Source organism: Colias philodice, chromosome 14 (assembly GCF_061535455.1).
Source record: "Colias philodice isolate Cphi_HAF_F1 chromosome 14, ilColPhil1 Martin Lab GWU primary, whole genome shotgun sequence".
In the NCBI taxonomy this organism is placed as follows: domain Eukaryota; kingdom Metazoa; phylum Arthropoda; class Insecta; order Lepidoptera; family Pieridae; genus Colias; species Colias philodice.
Genome location: NC_143099.1, coordinates 6,916,821 through 6,931,155, shown reverse-complemented (window position 1 = coordinate 6,931,155; position 14,335 = coordinate 6,916,821). Strand labels below are relative to the sequence as shown.

Sequence of the window (14,335 nt, the reverse complement as noted above, 5' to 3'; positions counted from 1 at the left end):
AAACTGGTCATGAAGCTTATGTTGTTACGTTTTTACTTATAGATGGCGTAAGATTATTGATAGTCTACCTGTCAGTATTGCTCGGTAACTCTTCAATTATTTATTGTAAATTATTCTTGCTTTTTGTTGGGACGCGAGGACACACGAGTAGATGTTGGTAAACGGTCTACAAGCCAGTTGCCGGTCAACAATACCAGATGTTTTTTGTTTGTATCAACAATAATACATTGTTTGAAAGAAGCCAACATAATATTCTATACAACGCATTTTATTAACTTGGATCAGTTTGCTCTGAATTGATCTAATTAAATTTTCTCAGAAATTATTTTGTGAAATTTAGAACATAGTTACTAACATGAAAACTCATATTTGATAATTACAGTAGCAAAAAGACCTATTCATCTTTGACCAAAAGCGGTGTTAATAAACATATTAGGTTCGTAATTATAGCATAAATGGAAACACTAATTATAATTATAAGAGTTTTATTTCAAAGGCAACAAGCATAAATAAACAAGCTTAACATAGCAGAAATATAATTTAACCTTAATTAAGAAGTCAGTCGCGCGTACCATAATAATAATTTAATGTCTTAATATTTTGTTTACCAGGCGTAGTTCGTTCCTAGACCACTAAAAGTCATATGGGATACTAGGGGAGCCTCAGAGTAAGTGATTGTTCTCTTCAAATGTTGATCTTGGACGATTGGGCCGTGGGAGTACGTTGCCAGCCCTGATGAGGATGTCTTTGTCAAAACTGGAATACCGTTGCTGTGTGTGTAAATAGGGGTTGAGTAAGTTTTAGTTACAAGGGGAGTAGCCACTGAATATGTGCCAGGATTATAATAGATTGGAGAGTGGATAGGTGAGGAATATACGGTAGGGTACGTGTGCAATAGACCTCCATTGCTGGTAACATGCGTGTCATAGTTGTGGACCGTGAACGGTGATGTTATAGATTTGGAGTAAGTGCTTCTTTGCGACCCGTCTGGATTATTTTCTTTCACTTCGTTCGTGGTTTCGTAGATAGGAGCTGGTGATTTTGCTGGATCGTTGATGGATGAATAGACGGATGATACAGCTGGTGCTGATGAATATGATGTGTTGATAGTTCCTGCTGTAGCCGCAGCTATGCAGGACAAAATGGTTACAATCTGGAATATAAAATTCAATATATAAACAATACCATTATTGCAGTAGCTGTTAACTCACTCAACTATCAATCAATACTTTATCGTTTAATGCTACTATATTTTAAGACGTGTTAAAGTTAGTTGCCGTCTCGTTAAAAATTTGCATAAGAAGATTGATGAATTGTTTAAAACGTAGACGAATTATAGTCAACGTGCTAAAATTTAACAACTGAAAACAAAGTAAGTACCTATTGCATAAATAAAACTGTCTTAAGCTCTACAAATATTGTCCTTATTATTTTGTACCGCCACAAACTATGTACTATCAATAATTTATTGTTATAATTTACCTTAATCATCATTATGCGTTTTCGTTTCCAAAAATTCAGAACTGAATGACAATGATATTCTTTCCACTGGCTTTTTATACGAGCATATGGAATTAATCGATCCTGTCATTAAATTATTTCACGAGGCAATGATACATCACAGGCAAACCTGTATTGTCCTTAAACTATTACCTTTGGCTCGGTTTATTTCCAAAAAAGAAAAGCGGTTATGGTGTCAATATTGGCATGCATTATGGGTGTGACCTTGACTGTTAACATTCTGAATTTACTGGTTTGCTTGTGGTGTATGCTTTCGACTTCATTCAGTATTAATCACGAATGCAGCGGAATTTTCCCTGCACTCGACCGTATAAGTTTAATTTAAAAGATAATTTATCTTTGTTTTGAAATATTTTTTATTGGTCGGGTAGGATAAGATTTTAAAAATAAGTATTACACGACTTTTTTATGTTTAATATAGTGGAAACATTCAATGCAAAAATTTTCAAATAAATTAACACTTAGATAAAATACATTTAAATAAAAATATATCTACTGGTAATATTTTTATGTTATATAGTTAACTGTTTAATAGTTTTAAGGATAAACATTTGAGTGCACAATCGGTCAACCAAGATACAGAATGTGATCGATTTTTAAAAAAGTTTCGCTCTGGCAAAGCACCACACTTATTACGGCTTATCACGGCTTTGCAGACTTAAAACGCACCCACTATGCCTTGATTAAGGAAATTATTTATTTTTCAACATGAACTCGGGCAAATACTATACAATTAATTTTTTCCTTCTAAATCTAAAATATCCTATGTAATAGTTTTGGTAGAATTTGACATTAGCAAGCTATTACGCATGCTTATGGGTAATGCATGCTATGTTATGCATTAAAAACAAAATAACCAGTTTTAAGAATCAAGAAACAATAGCCGGTATTGCAAAATAGTGACCAAATCAAATGTTCTGTTTGTACTAACTGGTCTGCCAATGAAACGCCTATATTATTAGCATCAGTTAACAAAACGTATGTAGGCGTAACCTAAATTGTACATTTGTAAGTAATAGTTCCTATTTTAGGATAGCTCGATGTCTAAGAAACTAGGTTTTAACCTGTAATACTGCGTTTGTGTTAGAACATTTGAAGGCAATCCTCTGATATGGTGAATGAAAAACAATCGATGCTTGGACGAGAATTGACAAGAAAAAATTAACGTTTGTATGCAATTTTCAGTACATTGCGTTAATAATTTCTTATCATATCAATATACATATTATATAGGCGTCTCAGGTGGTTTATAACCTTGTGTTAGTTATCAATAGGTTTTAATCAAAATCTGTCAGCGCTTTAATAAATATAGGCATATTCATTCATGGTGAATAGATAATATTATATGTAAGTATGAATTTAGCCATGCCGATGCAAACATTATCGAAAATATTGACAAAAGAGAATGGTAACCTGTCAAGCGCGTTATAGGTAACTTATGAACTGTCAGTAATATTTGCATCTGCGTATCTTACGGTTTACTTATACATAATATATGAGATATCGTTGATTAGATAAATCAGTTAAACCATTGAAATTTTACATTTTTTAGGCCTGACCTTGCGTTTTTTAGAGGACGCAATTTTATTTTTTTGATGTGTAGGGGGGGTCCGTATAGTAAAGAGTAGGTACTTAAAATAGTACTCACTTCGGAGGGCTGTAAAACCTTAGCTATTTACTTAATGACAAAATGTTTTGAATAAAAGTTGTTCTTCGAAAAACAATCTACAAAAAACAATCTACAAAAATCTATAAAAAATTTTCACTTATAACTTTTTTGTTTATAGTTCTACGACAAAAAGTTACAGAACCTAAGTTGTAGAGAATTTAATTTGCAACAAATAATGTTACTATTGTTTTATTATCAGATAAATAGTTTAAGAGATATACCGTAAAAACCATTTCAACCGCTATTTTCAAGATGGCGGCCGTGGGACAAGGGTGGCGACCCCACAAACTTGGTGATAGCTTCACACTGACCCCCCCCCCCCTACACATCGAAAAAATAAAATGGCGTCCTCTAAAAATTGAAATAGAAAAAATTGGACAAATATATTATAGGATACGTTTTTCCTTTTTCCTACATGGAGATTAGTAGCTTATGAGACGTCATATTTTGTAAGTTCTTACTTGACTGAGAAAATTACTTCGTACCAAATATATTTTAGTACCTCGAAAAACTGATCGTTTTGACATCCACGGAGACTACACATATTTGATATTATGATATAATTTGTAGAAGCATATTAAGTTATTCAAGTAAATTAAAAAATAAATTATGTCCAGAACTAAACCAATTTGCAGTATCGTTTGATATTTAAAATATAGGCACACTGTTATAATAAGAGAGAATACACAATAATAATATCTAAATAATCAAAATACAAAAAGTTCACAATAATATCTATCTTAGTCACATGAAATCTTGGCAATCAATTTCATCTCTACCGAAGTCTAAGAACCGTAATTTAACGCGGTTTAAATATACATTTTGGTACAGCCTTTAAGCCGATTTCCATATGGAAGTAAGTTATTGTAGGTAAATATGTATAAGTCTATACATACAAGAGCGTCGTAATAAAGCTATGAAAATTTAATGCGACGCAGTCCTTCGACGAAATCAATAAAACATGAAATGAAAGCGACAAACCCTGTCGAACGGCTATTCTTCAGTATATTTTTTACACCATACACCCTTTATACAATCGTTACGTTACAAAAACTATTTAATCTAAAATTGTTTATCAGCTCAGTTACTATTACGTGGTAAGGTTGAAATGAACAGCGTATTCTAGGTCCAAATTAAATATCACGTGTTAACATTATTGAATTAAGTAGGCCATCGATAAATTAAAATGTCTTAATTAACATGTGTCGATGTCGATGAAGCCGCGTATTCGAAGTTTAAAGAAATATTAAAATTTCGTTTCTTTTAGCTCAACATTCAACGGTATATGACCACTGAACAGTGTTGGTCCACTACAGGAATTTATCAACATGAAGTCTAAAATCAAGTTCCTATAAATAAAATTAATACAATACCCTTGATCAAGCTCTAAGCTACAATAGAAGCTCCCAATTCACTTCCAGTCAGGCGACTAAGCCCGAATATCCTCCTGAAATGCCTCGGGACATTGGATCCTGAACACAGAAACAGCTTTGTCTAACGAATTAAATGGCTTGGTTTAGTAATAATAAGTGTCATAAGCATTAAGATTAATGCTCTTAATTCATATCGTAAAAAGGCGGCCTTGTTGCAGCATTTGTCTCTAATAATCCTGACGTGTTGCAGTAATCAGTGCAGATAAATCGAAATCTTTTGTAACAGATGTAACTTTTAAATGGTATTTCTTAATAATCTTATAAAACAATTGGTAGCCGAAAGTTTTGAGCGATATGGTTGAATTGCGACAGCAATTAGTTTGTCTCTTGCCGCGAAAATCAATTGGGTAGAAAAATAAAGCTCCCTTTGTTATGATAATTCACAAATGGCGTACCGATTCTTTAATTTGAAATACGGTAAAGCATGCGTATTTGTGTTGAGGAAAATTATCTTAAAATTCTATGTCGAGTTCATATAATATGCTGAAAATCTGATTTTTAGAACGATGACACATATTATTTGCATTTCCTCTATATTTTTGATTTGAATATGATTATGCCTCAATTCTCGACGAAACCCTTTTAACTAGGAGTTGGTTAACTAAAAAACAGGCACGTATTACAATTTAACTCTGACCTTCTACTGTTGCCAGCATCAAATCCCATATCACAGAATCGCCACACTAATTGCTACCTTCATCGAAATGTGGACTATCGCCAACTATTTGGATATAACACCGAAACTATTTTTATGGACTATAAAAAGGATTAACAGTTTGGTCAATACTTAAAACCACTAGAGGCTTTGAATTGTTGCCAGGAAATAAAAGGTGTTTTGAAACTTGGTAATTACATCAAGGAACATGTTATTTATTACATATAACGTAATTATTACCTTCTAACGTAATACTGATTTGTAGTCTCATACCATATATTTGGAAATTCCTATATTAATCTAAATACAAAAGAATTTGGGTATAATTTTATGTAATAAATATTTCAGATCATGCAGCATAGAAGAATATTTAAAAAAAACCTATAACAATGTTACAAAAGACCTATTTATCATATTTGATATCAGTAAGTTCTAAAAATAAAATGTTGCAAATACATTTTTGTTACAAGGAGCCGCTTACACTATGAAGGTTTTATATAGATAATTGTCTTATCTGAATTACCACAATAGGCGTGTAACGAAAGGCGTATCACGAAATGATCAAACATTAAAAATGATTTCCGACCCTCAATACGTATTTCATTTTCAATTAAATAATAAAGCAAACGACCGTGAATAAAAATAATTATTTATCATTAATTACAAGGAAGAATAAGAGTCAATTGAGAGGTAAGTTAATTGATTTTCAAGTTTATCTGATTCTAAAATATGTACCTACCTGTAATGTAGTAGCATAATTAATTTGTAATTATGAAGAAGGTATATCTGCCAAGTATTGCCTGTGATAGATTCGATATGGAAAATGCTTGTATCGTGTAAATCTCTGATAAAATCTATACTGATAAACATTGAAGGCTATTTATTTGCACTAATGTTAATGTGAGTTTGTTACGAAACAACATGATCAGATTAAGCTGCGTCTATACCATGCCAATACAGCTTTAGATCGGCATTTATGATAAGGTTCGAGTATTTGACACCCGTATAGGAGCTACCAACGTTGACAAGAGAGAATTTTAGTATAGTTGGTTCTTTGATATACTGTTCCTCTTGCTATTTCAGTTAGAGTCCGGGCTGTCTGGCTGGTCGCAGTGGTTGCCTTTTTTAGTGCGCATCTTATCTGCACAGGATAATTTCCTTAATTTTAAGTCATTTTTTAACGCGTAATTTTTAATATTTTGCCTTTAGATAGATCCATCAGACATAATTTTTTTATTGCAAGACGTTTTTATCGTTGTTAAATAGGTGCCAGGCGCAATGTTTTATTTCTTTTTTATAAAAAATTCAAATTATTTTAGAATGTCTGTAAATTTCATATTATGTTCTTCAAACATAATATAATCTAAAATTAATTAGCCAGACGCTAATTCGATTGTTAAGTATTAAATAATGTGTATAAATAAAAAAAGGTAATGAAGCATGAACAACGAACAACGAACAACGAACAACGAACAACGAACAACGAACAACGAACAACGAACAACGAACAACGAACAACGAACAACGAACAACGAACAACGAACAACGAACAACGAACAACGAACAACGAACAACGAACAACGAACAACGAACAACGAACAACGAACAACGAACAACGAACAACGAACAACGAACAACGAACAACGAACAACGAACAACGAACAACGAACAACGAAAAACGAACAACGAACAACGTACAACGAACAACGAACATCGAACATCGAACATCGAACATCGAACATCGAACATCGAACATCGAACATCGAACATCGAAAATCGAACATCGAACATCGAACATCGAACAACGAACATCGAACAACGAACAACGAACAACGAACAACGAACAACGAACAACGAACAACGAACAACGAACAACGAACAACGAACAACGAACAACGAACAACGAACAACGAACAACGAACAACGAACAACGAACAACGAACAACGAACAACGAACAACGAACAACGAACAACGAACAACGAACAACGAACAACGAACAACGAACAACGAACAACGAACAACGAACAACGAACAACGAACAACGAACAACGAACAACGAACAACGAACAACGAACAACGAACAACGAACAACGAACAACGAACAACGAACAACGAACAACGAACAACGAACAACGAACAACGAAAAACGAACAACGAACAACGTACAACGAACAACGAACATCGAACATCGAACATCGAACATCGAACATCGAACATCGAACATCGAACATCGAACATCGAACAACGAACAACGAACAACGAACAACGAACAACGAACAACGAACAACGAACAACGAACAACGAACAACGAACAACGAACAACGAACAACGAACAACGAACATCGAACATCGAACAACGAACAACGAACAACGAACAACGAACAACGAACAACGAACAACGAACAACGAACACCGAACACCGAACACCGAACAACGAACAACGAACAACGAACAACGAACAACGAACAACGAACAACGAACAACGAACAACGAACAACGAACAACGAACAACGAACACGAACACGAACACGAACACGAACAACGAACAACGAACAACGAACAACGAACAACGAACAACGAGCAACGAGCAACGAACAACGAAAAACGAACAACGAACAACGTACAACGAACAACGAACATCGAACATCGAACATCGAACATCGAACATCGAACATCGAACATCGAACAACGAACAACGAACAACGAACAACGAACAACGAACAACGAACAACGAACAACGAACAACGAACAACGAACAACGAACAACGAACAACGAACATCGAACATCGAACAACGAACAACGAACAACGAACAACGAACAACGAACAACGAACAACGAACAACGAACACCAAACACCGAACACCGAACAACGAACAACGAACAACGAACAACGAACAACGAACAACGAACAACGAACAACGAACAACGAACAACGAACAACGAACAACGAACACGAACACGAACACGAACACGAACAACGAACAACGAACAACGAACAACGAGCAACGAGCAACGAACACGAACACGAACACGAACACGAACAACGAACAACGAACATCGAACAACGAACAACGAACAACGAACAACGAACAACGAACAACGAACAACGAAAAACGAACACGAACAACGTACAACGAACAACGAACAACGAACAACGAACAACGAACAACGAACAACGAACAACGAACAACGAACAACGAACAACGAACAACGAACAACGAACAACGAACAACGAACAACGAACAACGAACAACGAACAACGAACAACGAACAACGAACAACGAACAACGAACAACGAACATCGAACAACGAACAACGAACAAGACTTACAGTGCTTACCGTTGTGAATGCGGATTCTTCAAATAACTTCAATTGAAATCACAGGCTCAGTATATTTTATTATCACATATCTGAACTTTAACACCAAACAATGTGCAAAAACTAAAACTGTACTAGAATCAAATAAAATTGCACTAATAAAACCGTTAGTAAAAAAAAAATTTAAAAAACCAAGAACAGTGTTATGACTTATGTTATTTGGCAGTGACATTTACTTCAACAATGACAAGACAAATAATAAATATGACGTGATAAATTGAAGCTGTGTTATAGTGCGACATCTATTGACTAACTTTTATGACATCTATTGACATTTCGCAAACTACTGGACATCTATCAAATATTCATAATTAACTTGTGAACGACGATAGCACATCTGATAAGTGACCGGACATTAAGTGGAACACTAACTTGACTCGAGTTCAAGACTGCACGGAATCTAAGATTATAAACTTTTTTTTTTTTTTTTTTTTTTTTCTTCATATTACGAAACCACAAGGACACTAAATGTTAAATATAATCAAAAATTGTAATTAAAATCTTTTTTATATTTTATTATTTGTATAATAGTTTAAATTATTGACAATAATAACACTAATATAATCGATTATGTTTGTATTAAAAATTAATTGTAACATAATATCTATATTTGAATAGTTTTAAAACTTAAATACATAGCAATATTAAGTTCATCAATATAAATAAAAAGGGATAAAAAGGTAAAATGGATTTAGAACATGTGACACAACTGCGAAGGAAAAGCTACAAACAAAATAACTCATTTGAACTATCCTTCTTATCAGGTGGAACAAATGCCAGAAGCTTACCAGACCTTTCCACATGTGTTGATATTCAAGATTTAAATGAAAAAATTCAAACCCTACAAATTCAACTAGAGAGTGCAAATAATGAAATTGAGGAATTAATATTAGAAAACAATAGATTAACAAAAAAAATTGTTGATCTGGAAAGAAAATTTTTCATATTTAATAAAATTTATAACGAACCGAATAGTAGCGGAATTAAAAATCAATTTCGCTCCTTAAAGATAATGAAAACAAAACGTAGAATAGACTTTGATCAAGTTGATGTTATAGATAGTGGCGATCGGCAAGATAGGCAAATAGACTGTCTGAATTTCAATAAACAATTGGTTATGGAAACTGAAAATACTTTGAATATAAATAACAATAATGAAAACCTTACAAACAGAAATGAAATTAAAAAAAGACTATTTATTTTTGGTGGTCAACAATGCTCAGGATTAGCATGCCGGCTTATCACATCTAGGATAAATACCTCCTATGAAAAATATGAAATATTTTCAATGACAAAACCATTTGCTGACACAGGAAAAATATTGGAATCATGCTACAACAATAACTTTAGTGCTTCAGATCATATTTTGTTAAGTGTAGGAGAGCATGACACAAATCCGTTGCATATTATGACTGAACTAGCAGCTGTACTAAAACATTTAAGCAACCTTAATATAACCATACTGGAAACCCATAAAAATAGATATTTAAATGAAGTTAAAATAAATAGTTATCTGAAACAAATAAGCTCACAATTTCCTCATTGTAATTTTTTGTCATTACCGTCAAGTAGCAAATCTTACACCCGGAAGAAATACCTTGATAATATATGCCGTGAAATAAATATGTATCTTGATTATACTTTCTACAAACATACACTAAAAAATTCTAATAAAATAATTTGGCAAAATAAGATCAAACCTTTTGATAAAAAAACGCGGAATATTCTGAATGAATTACCAAAAAAGGGTACTATCCCCTATTATTTCAAGAAAGACATGAGTTATAAAATTAAAAATAACAGCGATAGGGAAGAGTTTTTTCGAGGGTCATAAACATAAAACCAAAATTATGCACCAAAATATAGCTGGTCTTTTAAATAAATTGGATTTAATAGAATTGGAAATATCTGAATTAAAAATAAAACAGAACTATGACATAAATATACTTTGCTTTACAGAAACATTCGTCAAAAGCGGTGATGAATCTAACATGCTACTTCAAAATTATAACATGGTATCTTGCTTTTGCAGAAAAAACGAAAAACGTGGTGGATCATGCATCTTTGTCGAAAGATCGCTAGAATATAAGGTTCTCGATGTTTGTAAAGATATTTCGGAAGAAAAGTTATTTGAATGCTGTGGAGTAGAGCTACCTTTATTTAAGTGTAACATACTATGTGTCTATAGAATACCGAATTCTAATATTACAAAATTCTTCAAAAAGTTAGAAACTCTTCTTCACACAATAAAACGCAAAGATAAGAAAGAAATCATTCTAGCAGGGGATCTTAACATAGATATTTCTAAAAATAATAGTAGATCCTTTGAACTGAAAAATTTACTAAACAATTATAACATTAAAATACACATAAACGAACCGACAAGACAAAATTCATGTATTGACATTATAGCAAGTACAATAAATAGTGCAGAAGGCAAAACGTTAAAGCTATTTTTATCCGACCACGACACATGTCAAATTATGCAATTTAAAACTAACAACTGTACAAAAACAAAAGAATACTTTTTCATAAAAAATCGTGACTATTCGCATGAAAATATTACAAAATTCAACAAATATCTAAGCTGTATAAAATGGAGTGATGTTTTTACTGAAACTAACGCCAATACAGCGTTCAATAACTTCCATCAATGGTTCTGTCTTTTATACGACCTTTGCTTCCCTGTAAGTAAAAAAATTATAAAATGCGGTTCAACAAAAGTAAAATGGGCAACTAAAGGTATCAAAACAGCTTGTACTACAAAAAGACAACTTAGATTTCAATATTATAAAAACAAAGCTCAGGAAATTAAAATGAAGTATAGGAAATACTGCAAGATTTTAAAAAACTGTATAGACTATTCTAAAAAAACATTGAATGAGAAATATATAAAACTTTCAAGTAATAAAATAAAAGCTACCTGGGATGTAATAAAAAATAATAGTTATAATAATATACTGAAAACATGCATGGACAAACTTAATATAGACAATATTGACGTGAATGAACCTATGATTATTGCTAATAAATTTAATGACTATTTTATAAATATTACTAAAAATAAAATCAACTCAAGTACTGGACCTATGACTAAAAATTATAAAAATAATATTAACCCAGTCAGTAAAAGTATCTTTATTGCTCCTACTTCCGTATCAGAAATCTTAAATATTATTCAGTCACTCAAAAAGACAAGAGCTGTTGGCTATGACTCTATCTGTACTACTATACTCAAAGAATGTAAACAGTACATAGCACATGTTCTGGAAAATATTTTAAATAAATGTTTCGACCAAGGTATTTTTCCAGAAATGTTGAAGCTATCAGTGATAAGACCCTTACACAAAAAAGGAAATCGGAGCGAGATTAACAATTATCGTCCCATTACTTTAATTTCTATATTTGCAAAAATCTTTGAAAAGGCTATATACAAAAGATTATCAACGTTCTTTCTAAAAAATAATGTTATAAGTTCACAACAAAGTGGTTTCCAAAAAAACAAATCCACAGAGATGTCTATATTTTCCGTGTTAAAAAATATAACTGAAAGCATTGATAAAAAGATGCCTGTAATATCAATATTTTTTGATTTGACAAAGGCATTTGATGTGGTTAATCATGACATATTATTGAATAAGTGCGAACAATATGGAATCAGAGGCATTGCTTATGACTTAATCAAGAGTTACTTATCCGGAAGAAAACAGTGTGTAGAAATCTCAAATTTAAATCATAAACATGAAATGACGCCGTATAAATCATCTTATGAGTATAACACGTGTGGTGTACCACAAGGAAGCATGTTGGGACCTTTGCTATTTTTAATTTATATAAATGATTTACCAAACGTGACGAATTATAATTGTGCATTATTCGCTGATGACATATGTTTGACTATTCCTGACAATCAAAAAGATTCTGACTATAACATGACTTTGAATAATACATTAAATTCTATTATGACATGGCTTGAGAGTAATGATTTGACACCCAATATGACGAAAACAAAATTTATTCAATTTACTAATTATCAGACAAATAAAATTAGCATAAATCTAGAATACAATGGCAAACAAATAGAGCAAGTAGATAGTACAAAGTTTCTCGGGGTACAAATTGACGAGCATATAAACTGGAAATTACAATGTGAATTTATCTGTTCTAAAATTAACCAGTTCGTATTTGCCCTAAGAAAACTAAGAAAAACAATTTCGTATGAAGCTGCCCTGACAGCATATCATGCTTATGTTGCTTCTGTGCTAAGGTATGGTATACTGTTTTGGGGAAACTCAACTAATGTAAAGAGTGTCTTTATTGGACAGAAGAAATGTGTTAGGGCTCTCTGTAATGCGTCCCCAATGGACTCTTGCCGACCACTCTTCAAAAAATGCAAACTATTAACATTAACTGGTTTGTACATCCTGGAATCTTGTATGTTTGCTAAGAAACATAAGGATTTGTTTAGATCTGCAAAAGAGGGATATCAACTTGGCAATAGAGACCCTACAAGGCTGCTGATGCCTAAATGCCGTACGGCCTTACACCAAAAAAATGCATCTGTTATGTGTATAAATATATTCAATGCAATTCCCAAATCTTTGAGGGAATTGCCATTTAATATTTTTAAAAAGCGTTTAAAAGCCTGGCTAATTGAAAAATGTTTTTATGACTTAAAAGAATTTTTTCAAAAATCAAACCGTTACCATTTACCAAACCCATAAAAATAGATATTTAAATGAAGTTAAAATAAATAGTTATCTGAAACAAATAAGCTCACAATTTCCTCATTGTAATTTTTTGTCATTACCGTCAAGTAGCAAATCTTACACCCGGAAGAAATACCTTGATAATATATGCCGTGAAATAAATATGTATCTTGATTATACTTTCTACAAACAAAAATTCTTGGTTCACAAAGACTGGATACATACACTAAAAAATTCTAATAAAATAATTTGGCAAAATAAGATCAAACCTTTTGATAAAAAAACGCGGAATATTCTGAATGAATTACCAAAAAAGGGTACTATCCCCTATTATTTCAAGAAAGACATGAGTTATAAAATTAAAAATAACAGCGATAGGGAAGAGTTTTTTCGAGGGTCATAAACATAAAACCAAAATTATGCACCAAAATATAGCTGGTCTTTTAAATAAATTGGATTTAATAGAATTGGAAATATCTGAATTAAAAATAAAACAGAACTATGACATAAATATACTTTGCTTTACAGAAACATTCGTCAAAAGCGGTGATGAATCTAACATGCTACTTCAAAATTATAACATGGTATCTTGCTTTTGCAGAAAAAACGAAAAACGTGGTGGATCATGCATCTTTGTCGAAAGATCGCTAGAATATAAGGTTCTCGATGTTTGTAAAGATATTTCGGAAGAAAAGTTATTTGAATGCTGTGGAGTAGAGCTACCTTTATTTAAGTGTAACATACTATGTGTCTATAGAATACCGAATTCTAATATTACAAAATTCTTCAAAAAGTTAGAAACTCTTCTTCACACAATAAAACGCAAAGATAAGAAAGAAATCATTCTAGCAGGGGATCTTAACATAGATATTTCTAAAAATAATAGTAGATCCTTTGAACTGAAAAATTTACTAAACAATTATAACATTAAAATACACATAAACGAACCGACAAGACAAAATTCATGT

At 32.3% G+C, this 14,335-nt stretch overlaps 1 protein-coding gene across 2 annotated transcripts; it reads right to left on the bottom strand.

Annotated features, from left to right (window-relative positions):
* Positions 1-445: 445 nt before the first annotated feature.
* On the bottom strand, positions 446-3,153 carry LOC149482911 (uncharacterized). Of its 2 annotated transcripts, none has more exons than XM_089703091.1 (2): positions 1,483-2,700; positions 446-1,153 (listed from the first exon to the last, which is right to left on the bottom strand). In XM_089703091.1, exons 1-2 carry the CDS (start codon positions 1,492-1,494, stop codon positions 605-607), a joined length of 561 nt encoding a protein of 186 aa, XP_089559217.1. In that variant the 5' UTR covers positions 1,495-2,700; the 3' UTR covers positions 446-604. The 2 variants fall into 2 exon arrangements, 1 of the variants encoding a protein (XP_089559217.1); XR_016316555.1 differs by lacking the exon at positions 1,483-2,700 and adding an exon at positions 2,744-3,153 and having other exon boundaries at positions 1,018-1,153.
* Positions 3,154-14,335: the final 11,182 nt, after the last annotated feature.